This window comes from Podarcis gaigeae, assembly GCF_964106915.1.
Source record: "Podarcis gaigeae genome assembly, chromosome: 5".
NCBI classification, from domain to species: Eukaryota; Metazoa; Chordata; class Lepidosauria; order Squamata; family Lacertidae; genus Podarcis; species Podarcis gaigeae.
In genome coordinates, this window is record NC_139681.1 from 101,020,532 (window position 1) to 101,036,742 (window position 16,211).

The 16,211-nt window shown below is 53.7% G+C and overlaps 1 protein-coding gene across 4 annotated transcripts in view; it reads right to left on the reverse strand.

Annotated features, from left to right (window-relative positions):
* Window positions 1-5,345: 5,345 nt before the first annotated feature.
* ATP13A3 (ATPase 13A3) overlaps window positions 5,346-16,211 on the reverse strand; it is a 46,987-nt gene continuing 36,121 nt past the window's right edge. For 3 of the 4 annotated variants that reach the window (XM_083739172.1, XM_083739170.1, XM_083739169.1), the window contains exons 27-33: window positions 15,947-16,019; window positions 15,320-15,497; window positions 13,057-13,244; window positions 12,112-12,200; window positions 11,216-11,296; window positions 10,044-10,166; window positions 5,346-8,759 (exon numbers count right to left, since the gene is read on the reverse strand). In XM_083739172.1, the coding sequence (XP_083595298.1) occupies window positions 8,553-8,759; window positions 10,044-10,166; window positions 11,216-11,296; window positions 12,112-12,200; window positions 13,057-13,244; window positions 15,320-15,497; window positions 15,947-16,019 (939 nt within the window). In that variant the 3' untranslated portion in view covers window positions 5,346-8,552. The remainder of the gene's footprint in view (window positions 8,760-10,043; window positions 10,167-11,215; window positions 11,297-12,111; window positions 12,201-13,056; window positions 13,245-15,319; window positions 15,498-15,946; window positions 16,020-16,211) is intronic. The other variant, XM_083739171.1, reaches the window with a different exon arrangement.

The following is a 16,211-nucleotide window of genomic DNA, read 5'->3' on the forward strand; positions in this document are numbered from 1 at the left end:
GCAAGATGTCTTCGCTCTCCTTCCAATCAGATGCCTCAAAGGGAAGCCCACAAGCCGGATCCCAGCCCACAAGCAGCTCTCCCCTCCTGCGGTTTCAGGGAACTGGTACCCAGAAGCATCGCTCCCTTCATTGCTGGGGAGGCAGAGCAGAGCCATCCCGGGCCCCTTCTCCCCCCTGAATTTGCCTGATCCTCTTTTAAAGCCATCCAGGTTGGTGGCCATCACTGCCTCCAGTGGGAGGGAGTTCCACAGTTGAACTGCATGAGGAAGGACTTTCCTCCATCTGCTCTCTCTTTCTGCTCAGGAGAATCCCACCTGCCCAGCAGCCCAGCAATGAGCAATCCTCTCGTGCTTCCTCTCTCTGTCTGAAGAGAGAGGTCTGGGGCAGCCTGACCATCGGCCAGCTGACCTGCCTGTTTCCATCAGGACCCTCCCACGCCTGGCTCCCTCCCAGCAGCCCCCACCCCGGCACGGCTTTACGGCACCCTTTGGAGAGCCAGCTGCCTTCTGCATGAGAACAGCTGCTAAAATCAGCTGCCGGGGGAGAGAGCTGGCTGCACACTGCCTTGACCACACAGGGATGGCCAGCAGGGCTCCTCTGGACGCACAACGGGAGCCCGTAGAGCAGGATCAGGCCAGGCCAGGAGGCAAACATCCATGGCTGAGGATGGGATCTCTCCTCTCCTGTGCCATGCCATCATATGCCAGCTGGGCAGCCAGGTGAACCCTACTTCAGTGCAGGCAACAGGGGCTTGTTAGGAGAGTGCCGGATCCCACCCACAGCTCTCTTGGAATTGTAGATTGTAGCACTGGAAGGGACCCCCAAGGGTCATCCAGTCCAGCCCGCTGCAGTGCAGGAGGTCAGATGACACCCATCGCTGAGAATTCATTCGGATTTGTGTCCAGGGAGGTTAAAGAAATCATGTCAAACAAAGGCTCATGCCATCCCTTTCCTAAGTTGTTTGCCATCAGTTCCCTTACCATGAAAGGTTTGATGGAGGGGGAAACACGAGGGCATCTGCTGTGCAAGAGCACCAAAGTCGCTCCAGTTGTGCAGGCTGAATTTGCCAGTGTGTTACTGGCGACCGTTCCAATTTTCTCGCAGCTGAATGGGGCTTGCTTGGGTGTGAAGCATCTCCTCCCCCAGGATGACATTGGCTGCTCTCCAGTCTTCAGATGTCAAGGAAATAAACAACTACCTGACTTTTAGAATACATCTGAAGGCAGCCCTGTTGAGAGAAGTTTTTAATGACTGATGTTTTATTGTATTTTTAATATTTTGTTGGAAGCCGCCCAGAGTGGCTGGGGAAACCCAGCCAAATGGGCGGGTTATAAATAATAAATTATTGTTATTGTTACATTATAGCAGGGAGAGGAAAGCAGCAGAGCACAAACTCCAGAGGGCTGGCGTTTTTCTTCCTCACCACATCAAGAGGAACAAATGAGGACATTCGCTGCAGCACAACACTTGGATGAGGAAGATTTTACATGTGTTTGCGACAAGTTAGCACAGAGGAAGCAAGAGAATCAGAAACCTCACCAAGCCCAGGCTGGAAATTTCTCTCCTTTCACTCCTTTTCATGCCAGCAGCTGTTGGGCAAGCAGCTTCTTTGCAGGGTGGTTTGATTTCTGAAGGCAGCCCTGTTTAGGGAAACTTTAAATGTTTGATGCATTACTGTATTTTAATATTTTGTTGGAAACCGCACAGAGTGGCTGGGGAAGCCCAGCCAGATGGGCGGGGTATAAAGAACAAATTGTTATTATTATTATTATTATTATTATTATTATTACAGTCATACCTTGGGATAAATACGATTCAGGATAAGTATTTTTGGGTTGCGCTCCGTGGTGACCCAGAAGTAGCGCGCTACTTCCGGGTCTCACAGCTTGCACATGCACAGACGCTCAAAATGACATAATGCGCATGCGCGGAAGGGGCAAAACGCAACCCGCGCATGCACAGACGCGCTGTTGTGTCTTACGTTCTGTTCAGGATGCGAACAGGGCTCCGGAACGGATCCCGTTCACATCCCGAGGTGCCACTGTATTATTAAAAGCAAACGGGTGCATTTGAGGTGCCTGAAGATCTTTCACTCTACCTCTGTGGTGTTTCCTGCACCCAGAAGCCTCCCTGAACGCTGTGGCACTTACTCCCAGGAAGCCACACAGAGAGCATTGCCAGGAGGCGGAGGCCAAGAGCGAGGGCCTTATTCTTCTGCCCTGCACTGCAGGTCTTCCTCATCAAGCCCACCTCTGGGCAGATGCCTTAACTTTTTGTTCTTCAGGGTCTTTAGATTTACAAAACCTTTGAAGGGTCTCTTGGAAGAAAGAAGGACAAGCTGCGAGATGCAAGACATCAGCAAGAAACAAAAAGCCCAGCTGCCAGGTCTGTGATTCTGGTTCCTGCTGGGTCCAGTTGGTGAGGGTGCCCAGTGAGGGTCATGGGTGCTAATTCTGGAGCAGCGTCTCTAAGGACACAGTGGCCCTGCAATACTCCTCTTGGCTGAAAGGGGGAGCAGAGGAGCAGCCCTGGGGGCCAAATCCTGCCCTGGGAGGTCAATGGGTAAAAATTAGCAGGACGCTGGAATTTCCTACTTGCCTGATGCAATGCACGCACGGAAGTGGACTCATCCCTCTTGGAAAGAACTGAGGATGTTTGTAACTCTGCTGGCGCTGGAGGCCGACGCGTCTGCCTGGGGAAAAGGAGTGGGGAACCCCAGGCTTCCTAGACTGCCCTTCAACCTGCGCTGACTTTCCTTCAGGATAAGCCAGTGGTTCCCAAACTTATTTTGGCCCCCGCCCCCTGGGCTCCTCCATAAACTCTTCCCTGGCACCCACAGCCCTAATCTATAAAAAGCTTTATTCTGAACAGCACTTTGCATGGCACTAAGATTCAAAGCAGAAACAATTAAGTGCACATTTATTCAAAGTCCAATACATAGAATCGCAGAAAGGGACCCAAGGGTCATCCAGTCCAGCCCCCGGCAATGCAGGAATAAAACTATTTAATTGATTCAACAAAACTGATGAGCTTGATTCAGTGATACAAGCTGTTCAAGGTCTGCTAGACACCTAGAATCATAGAATCCTAGAGTTGGAAGAGACCACAAGGCCATTGAGTCCAACCCCCTGCCAAGCAGGAAACACCATCAGAGCACTCCTGACATATGGTTGTCAAGCCTCTGCTTAAAGACCTCCAAAGAAGGAGACTCCACCACACTCCTGGGCAGCAAATTCCACTGTTGAACAGCTCTTACTGTCAGGAAGTTCTTCCTAATGTTTAGGTGGAATCTTCTTTCTTGTAGTTTGGATCCATTGCTCCATGTCCGCTTCTCTGGAGCAGCAGAAAACAACCTTTCTCCCTCCTCTATGTGACATCCTTTTATATATTTGAACATGGCTATCACCTACACCTCCAGCACCGTCCTGCCCCCCTGCCTTTAGGCACCCATCCCTCAGGGGGCGCCACCACCCACTTAGGGAAGCACTGAGCTAATCTGATGCTCAGAAGGTTGCTGAGCACACTTCCTCCCTCCGGTTGATGCCAGGACCAAGTTATCCCAGCAGGGAAACATCCTCAGATTTTCAGCTCAGAGGGTTCAGGTTTCATTTAAGTGAAACTTCTTATAAACGGTTCTGGCTGAAGACCCAGCAATGAATACAAAGGAGGAATCGCATCATGGGGGAAGAATCAGCCGTGAACCACAAGATCCCACATGGCCTCTCACTCTGGGCCAAAACCGGCCAGCTCCAGGCGTGTTTTCCCTTTCCACGAAGGTTAGCTATGAAGCGGCTCTGGGAATAAACCCTGAAATGAAAACCTGAAAGTCTCAACTGGGCAATGGGACCCCTCAGCCCAAGATGGGGCAGCAACCACTCACTTGGTGGGGTTTAGAAGGGATTGGATGAACCTAGGCAAGCGGGAGGGAGAAAAGCAACCTGGTCGTGGCTTCCAGCTCTCTGGGGTCATCCCTGTCTTGATGACCCTTTTGGTGCCTTCCAACCCTACAATTCTGACTCCCGAGTCTGGGAGGAAAGGCCCCCATGGCTCGCCTCCTGCTTGGGGGGCTTCCCAAGGACACCAGGTTGGCCATTTGTGGGAAAGGGGATGTGAGAGTTGACAAAAAGCACTTTCTCAGCAAGGCTCTTTCTGCATTTCCCCTTCAGCCCAAGCATTGTCAAGAAGCTGGTCTTTGGCCCAAGGTGGAAAGGAACCGACAAGTCACCAAACCCAAATTCTGCTGGGTGGGGCGAGGTAGAATATATTCAGCCAGCCCAAAGCCCACAAATCTCCCCCCCCCCAGTCAGCAACCCGCCACGCCAAATCTGAAGCTGGCTCCACTCAGCCGCCAACAGAGGAAGCAAGCCACAAAGGTCTTCTGAAAACTGTAGCATCAGCCAAGCACTCAGAAAACTGCCGGACTCTTGTGCCCAAGGCTCAACGCTCCAGAACGGGAGGGATGCACACATACATTGCAGCCTTCGAGATCCAGGGATGAGCGTAACAGCCGGCTGGATCAGGCCCAGGGCCCAGGGCCCATCTAATGCAACATCCTCTTCTCACAGCAGCCTGTGGGAAAGCGGCAAGTCGGATGCGACTGCAAGAGCCTCTTCTCTCCCGCGGCTTCCAGCAACTGGGATCCAGAAGCCTTGCCGCCTCCAGCCCATCTAGTTGTGGAGCAACAGAAGTGCTAGCACATTTGCAGAGCAGCGTCTGGTAGGAGATCCTGCCTTGTAGGGGGTTGGACTAGATGACCCTGGGTGGCCCTTCCAACCTTGCACATCTATGATGGCACAGCAGAGCCACTGTGGCCAGCAGCCACCAACAGCCCTCCCCCTCCACGGGTTTGTGGGTGCCCACCACTCTCTCCTGCACAAGCCCCATGAACGGCTCGCTGAGGCTTTTCAGCAAACCTCAAACTTTGTGTTCTTTGGGTGTAATTTTCACAAGGCACAAAATTCCTCCCCAGGTTGAGCAACAGCCAAACCAGTCTCCCCCCCTCCCCACCGCCACCCGGCTCAAGGCAGGCAAAGTTGGGTTTTTCATTTGTCCGCAATCACATTGCTTGGCCCTTTTTGCAGTGACTTCATCGGCCGCGGCTCATTTTGGCCTCGCTCCCCTCCTCTGCAAGATCTCTGCAAGATCTCTGCGTTGACCACTTCACATGACTTCATCTCTTTCCCCCGGAATGGAGCCATGCGACACCGTGGTCTTCAGCTTGCCGGAAAGGCCAGCCAACAGGTTTCCTCTCGAGAACGGCTTGAGAGAGTCCCGGGTTACGGGAGGACCTGAGAGTGGAGGAAACTCCTTTTCCGTGGTGGGCGGGAAATGAAGGGGCAGGGGATGGAAAGGGCAAGCAAATCACAACTTTATTTCAAGTAGCTTAAATCACACGCACACAAAAGATTTTACAGGGCTATGACTATGTACAATGACACAAAATGCCTTTATGACAACCGGTACCATTATAAAAGCAGCACAAAGAGACATTTCCTGGAGGAAGATGGCCGGCGCCCCTGGAACGAAGGGGCCGGTTTCTGGAACCTTCTGAGACCGCCGGGTCTCATCCATCAACTGAACCTGAGGAGCTGGCGGTGGGGCTGCGTCATCGACCCCAGAGTTTAGAGGTTCATTGGAAATGGGGTTTTTAAAAGCCTGACATTATGTGGCATAAAGCTAGCATGTCAGACGGAGCCATTAAAGAAAACTTGTATTGTAATATACAAACATTTCATTTCGGAACGGGGATTTTTGAGGGATAAAGTCATGGAGCTCTTCTCAAGTCTCGAGGCCTGAGACAACTGAGGAAACCGTTTCAGAAGGAACTTGCAGCATTTAAGAAAAAGGATTCTTCATCTCTTTCACTCGGATCCTGTGCAGACACAGTCCTGATAACTACAGTAGATTAACTCATCCAGTTAGGAGGGCAATCCTCATAAATGCTCTCTACTAAAAATAAATAAATTTTAAAATGAGTGCAATTTTGTTCAAAAGTATCCAATGTGAAGATTGCAATAAGAAATTGATTCTCCACTTTCGAATCAAGTGGCTTTTTTTGCATTGTATTCTACAGTAGAATTTTAGCACTAATAACCGGAAGGGCACACGCACAAATAGACACACACACACACACACACTTTTCAGGCTCCACCGTGAAGGCTGGAGCCCCAGGGAGCCGTCCCCAGTCACATGTGCAAGCCTGGACTGGGGAGAGATGTGCCCCATCGCTACTCCCAAAGACATACAGACACATGGAAGGGGGCACCCAGAGATCCTATGACTGTATCATTAGCTACCTGGTAAGGGAGGAAGATAAAAGCTTTAAAAATAACCCTGAGGGATACCGATATATATCTATATATATCATTTTAAAATCTGGTTATTCTTCTCTTGAGCTAGTCCTTTAGATATGTGCATAAATAATAATAATTAAAATTAAATTAAAAATATTTAATTGGCCATATTTACAATCCTGACACAAAGAAGGACAAATTTAGACTTTAGGTCCACAAAACGCAAATAATTTAATAAGGAACTCAGATTCCAAGTTCTCGACATGACCCTGGATTTTACTGCAGAAAGGCAAAACAACTTTCCGGAGTGTTGGAGGCCCCCCATTAAACCATCTTGTTCACCTGAATTCACAAGCTTTTGAGGAAGATTCAGCAAGAAAAGGAGTCCTCAATTTATTAATTTTTTTAAAAAATACCAACTCAGAATTTTGGCGTGCAAGCTGGATTCCAGAGGCCAGAAGACGAACCTCTTTTTCCAGCTCGCCCCAAGAGAAACTGCGGCTAAACCCCAGCCCAGGTCTCAGGGAGGCCAAAAGCAAATGCGCCCCAAACTCCAGGCCAGATCACTTCTCGCCACCACATTGGCAAATGGCTTCCCCCAGCCCCAAAGATCCTTAGAGAGACCTAGCTGCCCAGGACAGTCCCAGCGGATTTCCACTGGGAAACACGGGGGCAGCAAGGGAGACTCCTTGAAAGAGACACACATTCCCTTCCCCTGGCCAGGACCTCTCCTGCATTGCTCCTGAAACGCAACATGCTCTCTCTGCCTCTCTCTCTCTCACACACAAACGGAGCTCCTGTACAGTCCGATGAAGTGCTGGCAGGTCACAGTCCCAAGGTCAAAAGATGCATAGCTTCATGGGTCTCTTCCTTCTTTTTAAGCAAAACAACCCTGCATTTTGAACAGGGGAGAGAGAGAAGTCGCTGCTGCTGCAGGCTCCGTCAGCCTGCTCCAGGGAGAGGAGGAGGCTCGCACTCGCACCCCGAGGTGTCACAGTGCCGGATCCCAACCACCCTCCACGACGCAGCACCACGGTGGGAAGGAAGCAGGTGGCAGAGGCCAAAGGCGTTTGCCCCCTTGGGGGCCAGGCCCCTGCAAGACATGGCAGCAGGAGGAGGACTCTGGGGCCAGGAGCCTCCCAGACGCTGCTTCCAACAACACCTTTTTGTTGAGGTATAAAACGGCAGGAACTGGACCCGGCTGTTTTGCTGCCGCTCAAGAGGCGCTGTCCGCAGAGGGTCATTTCCTCCTTGAAGGCTTTGCAGGTGCCCCTCCCAGTGCATGGGCTGCCTCCTCTGCAAGGCTCCTCTCTGCCATGGGCATCAGCAGCCCCAGGGCAGGATCAGGGCCCCTGGGCTTGAACTTTCAAAGCAAAGACCCCCCACACACACACACACAGATGGGGTGGGTGCCCCACGGCCGGAGGCAGGCCCAGCCACAGAAGCCAAGGGGCCTCTGAGGATGGAGGCAGAGCCTGGGGAGGGGAGGGGGGGTCAGCCCTTGGCACCCAGGAGCCAGGAGTAGCCAAGTGATCCTTGGCCCCTGGAGCAACTCGGTGTGCGCGCACAGGCGTGTGTAAACAGGCCAGAGACCTAGCGTGGCCTCAGCAGATTTAAAGCACTTGGTGCTGGCGGTGGAGCAATTCTTTTTCCTGTTTCTCAATAAAGAGCATGGCTGAGCCAGGGGGCAGATTCTTTGCCTGCTTCCTGCACGGAGCCTGTAGCGAAGCCGAGTCGGGCGCAGGGACTGCCAGCCTTGGCACAGAGCGGGGGGTGCCCGGAGGGGACTTGGAAACTAACCGTGACGTCCGGCACCCTCTGCTCTGCACAAGGTGGCCGGGGTCAGGCTCCGCAGCGCGCTGCAGACCAGTGGCACCCAGCACCAAGTTTGGCAAACACACACAACACACACACTTCCTGGTAAGGGCAACTCACCCCCTCCTTGCTGGGCTCCACAAGTCCCCCAGGCCAGCCTCCGAGGTGGAAGGAACCAGAGCTATGCCAGGGCTGCCCTGAGCCCAGATCTCCCCCAGGGGCGAGAGGAGCAGAGCCTGAGCCCAGAACTGGCCAGCGGAATGAGGATCAGAGAAGCCGGCTGGAAAAACACCCAACGTTTTGCATTGCTTGTGAAAAGTTCTCTCTCGACAGGACGCTGAACTCCAGGGATGGAGGGGGGCGGCCTGAGGGCCCCGAACACGTGCTCCGCAGGGGGAAGTGTCTCCAGAGAGGGCAAGAGGACGCGCCCGGCCAGGCCGTTGCTACGTGACGGTGATGACCTGGCAGGCGCCGTTCTGGTGGGCCGGGGGGGCCTTGGCCTCCGTCGTGGTGCAGGGCCTGGGCGGCCACTCAGGGTCCACCAGCAGCTCCTGGGCCAAGTGAACGTATTTGGCTTTCGGGGGCTTCTTCCTCTTCCGGAAGCCCAGCACCGAGGGGAGGGCGCAGCCGCGGCAGCACCCCAAGGCCTCCTGGAGGGAGAGAGAGAGAGGGTGAGACCCCTCAGCCAAGGGCCGAGGCCAGATGCACCCCCATCAGCCCAGGGCAGGCAGGGCCCCGTGGCAGCAGGGCAGTGCCAGATGCCCCAGAAACATGCCCCTGAGGGAGCCCCACGACAGGGCTGGAGGGCGCAGGCCATGGGGTCAAGCATCACTCCCTGTGCCCGCCTGGTGCCACCAAACACACGTTGCCCAGCCGCCATGTCTCTCCCTGTCTCTATATATCTATAGCTCCCAGGCTGGCTGAATTTCAGCAGTTGGGAGCAGGCCTGTGGCTGACATGGAGGGCGGGGGTCACATAACCTGCGCTGCGGCCCAGTCAGAACCCAGAACAGCAGCAGCAGCAGCAGCAGCAGCAGCTGTGGTCCAGCCTGAGCCGGGCGGAGCTTCCTTGCTCCTCAGCCCAGGAGATCTCCCCCTTCAGGGATCTCCTTGGGGACCATCCCACCCCTCCTTCTTCTCCTTGGGGAGGGAGATGGGCAGCCCTGCCCTGAGCTTTCCCCCACTTCATCATTAAAACCTGGGTTCGAAACGTTGCCTCCGTCAGGGTCTGCTCTCCTCAGCCTAACCTACCTCACAGGGATGTTGTGATGAACTTTCTGGGGGAAGGGGCAGGGGGCGGTAGAGACCCTGAGGAGAAGCCCAACACCCCAAAACTTGACCCTGATGCAAATTAACAGCCCCCTTCCCCTGCACCCCCTGGCCTTCAGTGAGCATCACAAGGAGGCTGTTTAAAGCCCCCCCCCCCCCCTTTAAGGACACTGGCAAGACACTGACAGGCTTAGGGAAAGGGAGACCCCCAGACCTGCCCAACCTGATACCCTCTGAAGAGGAAGTGGATGGACACAGAGTCAGACCCTGGGCTCTGCCTTCCCTATGCCAGCCTTTCTGGGCCTTGGCTCCCCAGATGTTTCTGAACTACAGCCCCCGTTTTCCCTGACCGTGCTGGCCGGGAATGATGGGAGTTGTAGTCTGACCACCTCTGGGGTCCCGAGGGCGAGGAAGGCTGGGCTCCCGACTGGCAGTCCTGGCTCTGCGGGGCTCCAGAGAGGGCTTGGAGGAGGCACTGTGCTACAACTGCCCCCAGCCAGCGCAGCGTGTCTGGGACTGGTGGGAGCTGTGGGCCAAGGCACCCGGCGGGCCCCGGGGCTGGCAAACTCCGTGGGCCCTCCCGCCCCCCAGCATACAAACCCACCCCGTCCCCAGCCGTGAGGGTGTCATGCGTGGACAAGGGAGAGTAAAGCACAGTGTTCCAACCTGTGATGGGTGGGAGGAAGAGGAGGAGGAAGAAGAGGAGGAGGAGGAGGAGCCTAGGCGGTTTTCCCCTTGCTTGTCTCGGTGGAAGACAACTTTCCAAAGGATGGTGTCAAGGAGGAAATTCTGTGGTGTGTTCCGGGGAAGAATCAGGAAGAGCAGCCATCATTGCAGGTCAGCGAGAAAAAGGTCACAACAACAGCACAGGCGGGGCAGAAGAAAGCAGCACAAAGGCCTCTCTCTCTCTCTCTCTCTCTCTCTCTCTCTCTCTCTCGGGGCAGGACTAGCAAACGCTCGGCTCTTGGGAAAGGGGGGGTGCCTGGGTGGGGTCTCTGGCCCAGGCCTCGAGGGAAGGACATCAGAAGGGCCTGCTGGATCGGGCCCATGGCCCACCTGCCCCAGGATCCTCTTCTCACAGTGGCCAGCTAAATGGGAAACCTGCAAGTGGGATTGGAGCCCCAGAGCTACACTCTCCCCCTCGCTATAGGGGAGACCCCAAACTATCCTTTCAGTTCTGTTGGTCAGATCTGGACTGAGCACCGTGTCCTTGTTTGCACTTCTCCTGACTGATTGGCCTGATGTTTTCCGACAACTGGGCTGACAGAGATCAGGCAGAGATCCGTACAATGCTTCCATCTGCCAGGGGCTTCCAACTCATGGGGAGGGGCTGACTGGCTGTTCCCAGTCCCAGAGCGTGGGCAGAACTGGGGCTCTGGCGAAGCCGGGAGTGGGCACAGGGAAGAGCAGCATGTTCTGGGAGGGCAGGAGAAATGTGGCGTGTGGGGCAGGTCCCTGGGGCAATTTCTTGTCACGGTGGCTGCACAGATACGCTAGATGTTTTGGGATCCAGAAGCCAGAGAGAGGTGGGGGCTGACGGATTTCAAGTGCCCTGCTCCCCCCCCACACCCTTCTTGAGCAGATAGTGGAGGGCAGAATAATGGAGCAAATACGCAGACGTTACATACTTAAGACACCTCACAGGGTCCACCACCAACACCCGCCATCCCAGAACACTGGCACTGACAAAGGAGGGTCTGAAAGAAACGCCCCCTCCCTTCGTGGGGCTTTGTGCAAATCAGAACCCTGCCTGCTGGACTGAGATTTTAAGAAGAAAACACGCAGCCACTGCCTCCAACCTGGCCAGAGAAAACACTCCAAACGCTGCTAGGACTCACCTCCACCAGAAGGGAGACAAAGGCGTTGACGACAACGATGAGGAGAATCCGGACTCGCCACGGATACGGCACGCAGACCAGCTGCAACGCAGAAAAGACACGCGTGTGCAAGCGTGAAAAGGGCGAGCAGAGACGATGCACACAATGGAAGGCCCAGGAATCCAGCTTCTGTGCTTCCCTAGGTCCCTAACTTGGGCCCGGCCAAATTTTTACCATCTACTCTTAAAAAATTGTATGACTTCATGGAAAGGCTCCTGGTGGGATCCTGAGCGTGTTCTGAATGTGCAAATGGAGAGAATTGGGGATGATTCTGAGGCCACATGACGACAGCAGGATCCCTCAGGTATTATTTCAAACTAGGACTTAAGTCTTAAGAGATGTTTGGCAGGAGAAAACATCCCCAAGAGTAAGATTACACCGTTTTCTCGCATCAGCTTAGAAAGCACTCCCAGGCAGATGATTTTCTAAATTTCTAATGATGTGTGGACTCAAGTGGGAGAGACTAATATACATTCAAACGCTGCCTCAGACCACCCCATAATTGCTTCGGATCTTTATAAAGATCTCTCACAGAAGTGAGCCTTTACATGGCACTTTGTGACACAGTCACTGGCGCATGGAGGAACTGGAAAGCCAGCAGGGACAGATGTCTTGCGGGGGGGGGGGGGATTCTGTAAGGCCTCTAAGGAGCAACTGGTCCCTCACTCACACAAAGGGGTTGATCTGATTTTGCAGGGAGAAGATATTCCTGATGCATGCAAAGTTACTGATGGTGTTACTTACTGTAAAAACCGCCAAAGATTCAACAGCAATGGGGTTTCACTGCCCCACCCTGGGGGGGGGGAGGCCCTGGGACTGGCACCGGGGAATGGAAGGGCGGCCTCTTCTGGGCTTACCTCAAGGAACCAGTCGATGGGCTGCAGGGGATGCAGCAGGACGAAAAGGACAAAGGCATACAGAACGATCACAGAGATAACGAAGAGATCTGCAGGGGAGGGAGAAGGGGGAGAAGAGACAGACCTTTGAGCATACAAAGCCCTGCAGTCTCGCTTGGCAAAACTATCTCCTTGTGCCGTCATTTGGAGGCTGTGAGGTTGCATCTCCCAGAGCCCATTCCCGATCCTGACCCCCTCCAAGCCAAGGAGCTTCCCCTGCCACTGCCAGCCCTAGAGCCCCCCTCCCCCTCGCTGCCCAACCAGAATCTTCCCAGAACACCCACCACTGTGTAGAAGAGCCCCCTCCATGAGAGGTCTGGAGGGTGGCAACACGAGAAGGGGCCTTTTCTCCAGTGGCTCCCCACTTGTGGGCTGCTCCTCCCTATTTCTCTTTAGACGCCAGGAGAAAAAATTACTCTATAACCAGGCCTTTAGTCTGTATCTGTGGCCTCTTAGATGTGGGTGGGGTGTTCTTAATGTATTAGATTTCCTGCCCCCCTTGCTTCTATGTGGAGTCTTGGCTGGCTGGAGGTTGCTGTTTTTTGCCTTTGACAAGATAATATACACAATATACACAGTAATACACAATATACAAGAGAGAAGGGTCTTTTGACAGGCCCTTTAATAGCTCCTTTCTGCCCCTCTAATCCCAGGCATGTTCTGCCCTTCTCCTGCAAGCAATTCCGCCAGCAGAGAGGCAAGAGCCCAGCTGCTTCTCTCTCTCCAGGGCAGGGGGCATCAAAGAATGGCAGCACCTCCTCTGCCAGGAAGCTGAACCCCACGGAAGGTGAGGGCGCTTGCAGGAAATGCCCCCCTACAGAGCCCCCCTCCCATCCTGCTTGCCCATCAGCGCTGCTCTGGCTCGGGGCCCCTTCTCCCTCCAAGGCCAAACTCTGGCACACGTACAGTTTTTGTAGCAAGGCTGCCTGAAGGGCCTCCCTTTGGAAAAGGCCACAGCGACAATGAGGTACTGGAAGCTGGAGATGAAGAAGACCGTCGTGTTCTCGTAGTTCCTGATGTTGTGCTCGTCGTGGAGGGTCTTGTTCTTGTGCTGAGAGGCGTTGGCAAAGGGACCCCTAGAAACGTTGCAGGCGCTGCAAAACCCAAGTGGGGGGGAGGAATTAGTTTTAATTTTATAATAACAAAAAAAATCACAATCAAAAATTTAAATCATACATCTTAATTGACTTCCCTCCACTCCCCCTCCTGGTTCCATTATTTTATGCTCATTCATGCACATCCATAAAATCTTACATTCTTAACAGTCCACTTTTAAAACCTTATTCATCTTGTTACAAGTGACTTTTAAAAGTTCAACCAGTGTAAAAGCCTATACACCAAGCCTGCAAGGTATGCATTAAGAATTTCCTCTTTTAAAAATCAATGTCCTTTTTCTTTCTTGGGTTTCAAATTACCATATTTTTCGCACCATAGGACGCACTTTTTCCCTCCTAAAAAGCAAGGGAAAATGTGTGTGCATCCTATGGGGCGAATGCAGGCTTTCGCTGAAGCCTGGAGAGTGAGAGGGGTCGGTGCGCACCGGCCCCTCTCGCTCTCCAGGCTTCAGGAAGCTATCCACTAGCCATGGGAGACCCAGCTCTCTCACGGCTAGCGGAGCGCTGCATTAATCCTGAAGCTTGGGGAGTGCGGAGCTCAGTGCGCCCCAAGCTTCTGGGTGCCGGCAAGGTCTCCGCTAGCCGTCTAGACCTTGCCGGCACCCAGAAGCTTGGCGCGCGCTGAGCTCCGCACTCGGGATTAGCGCTCCGCTAGCCGTGTCTAGGCTGCGGATAGCAGCCTGCTTCCTGGAGCGTCGGGCGCCCTGAAAGCAGAGCGCCCGGCGCTTCGGAAACACATCCGCAGCGTGGGGACCCTTGCAGGAGTTCCCCGCAGGGCTCCCCACGCTGCGGATAGCAGCCTGCTGCCTGGCGGGTGGGGCGCCCTGAAGCAGAGCGCCCCGCGCGCCAGGCAGACATCAGCCAGCCCCACAAGCTCGGGGGACAGCAGGGAGGCGCAGCGCCACTATCCCGCTGTTCCTCAGCCTGGTTCGGTTTCCCTGACCTGCTTTTGGGGGGGAAATAAAGGGAAAAAAATTCCCCCCCAAAAAAACTAGGTGCATCCTATGGTCCGGTGCGTCCAATCGTGTGAAAAATACGGTATCTAGTATGTCCTGCATAGTTCACTAATTTGCTTTACCTATCTTCTTTATCTTCTTTGGCAGTGGCTTCTTCCTTCTACAGGGATGGGCTGGTCTGGGGGGTGGGGGGCGTGGAATTAGAGCATCTTTAACAGACTCTGCCTGTCTGTCTGTCTGTCTGTCTGTCTGTCTGTCTATCTATCTATCTCTCGGTGCTTCTCCAGCAAGAGGAGACAAGGCCAGCGGGGCCCAGAGAGCTGCCAGCTCAAACTCACTCCTAAATGTCCCTAAAGAAAGGAAGTCTATCCTTTCAGGGGCTGCAATTAACTATATTAGATCACAACTTTGAGCAGGTAAAAAGATGCCCCCACTAGTTAAGACAAAATAAAATAAAGTATTATTATTACTATGATAGCTACTTTTACTGTTTACTGGACCCAGTGTGTTGCTATTAGTACATAAGCCCTTAACAACTTGGGACCGGCCTACCTGCGAGATTGCCTGACCCCACCTGCACCCCCTCCATCGCTTCGCTCGGTGGAAGCTGGCGCTGCTACAGGGGCCCCACTCTTCCTCTGTAAGAACTCAGATCATTTAGTGTGGCAGCAGCTGCCCTCTGGAACTCCCTGCCTATCGAGATCAAACAGGCGCCTCTGTTGGACTCTGAACCATCTTGTTTAGACAAGCCTGTCCAGATGCCTGGAAAGTTGTGGTCATTTTAATCTGTTTGAGTATTTTAAATCAGAGGCCCACTCCTCCGTTATCTTCTGAGACAGAATGAATGAATGAATGAGTTTTCTCTTTCTGTAAACCACTTTGAGGCTTTTTCTTATATATACAATCAAGTGGTACATAAATTTTATGAAATAAGAAATAAACAAAATTAAGAGGCAGGCGCTTTTGAGATGGTTCCTCCTGGAGCACCCCCCCCCCACACACACATCCTCCATCACCAAAAGGGATGTGGTCCGCAAAGGGCAGGTGGGGTCCTACAGATTCCAAAGGGAAACTCTCCTGCCCCCTGGGGCAACTTACTCTGAGTGAGGGGTCCAGGTCTCATACCAGGGCTGCTGCCTGGCCCACAGGAAGCCCAGGGTCTGGAAGCCAAGGCAGATGAGGATCTGGGAGAGGACGGAGCAGAGGAGGGGAGCCGAGATGAGGCCGGAGGGCGGCCTCTGCGCCACAAGCTCCTTCCAGGCAGGATTCAGGCTCACTGCGGAGAGAGAAGGAGCTGAGAGCCAAAGGGAGAACCAACACACAGCCACCAAGCAAAGCGCTGCACCAAATAAACCAGGCAAACTCAGGAGCACAAAGCTGCTCATTCTGCACAAGGCTACCTGCCGGGGGGGGGGCGGGGCTGGAAATAGCTATGGTGATGCGTAGAAACTTGAATTTTGAAGCCCCCTTTCCCCCCTGAAACTACACACCAGAATTGGGCAAGGAGTCGGGATTCTGGGTTTGGGATCTACAGCTGCAAAATCGCTTGTTGCCTCCCCCTTTCTAAGGGTATCACTTGTTTCCTGTGCATCAGCTTCACAATGAATTCTGCAGGACTCCCAACTCTGCAAGCTGCTGGGGCTGGTGAAGGAGAAAGGCCTGCCAGCCAAAGCTGCCCCAGAAAGGGAGGGCGGCCTTGGAGGAGGCGGGGAGAAGGATACTCACTGGTGAAGACCACCACCAGAATTATTGCGAGATCAATGAAGAGGAACTGGAAATCTCCCAGGTTGCTCTGGATCTGCAAAGGAACCGCAAGGGGGATTTCAGAGGGGATGGAAGTAGGTTTCTTTTATGCCCTGAAGGCCAGCTAAAGAGCTTCTCGGAAGCTCAGGGGCTCACGTCCCACCTCCACCAAGAACCTACTCAGAGGCCTTCAGCAAGGTGATTTCCCCCCAACCCATTTTGCCACCTGCCATGAAGCATTCCTGGT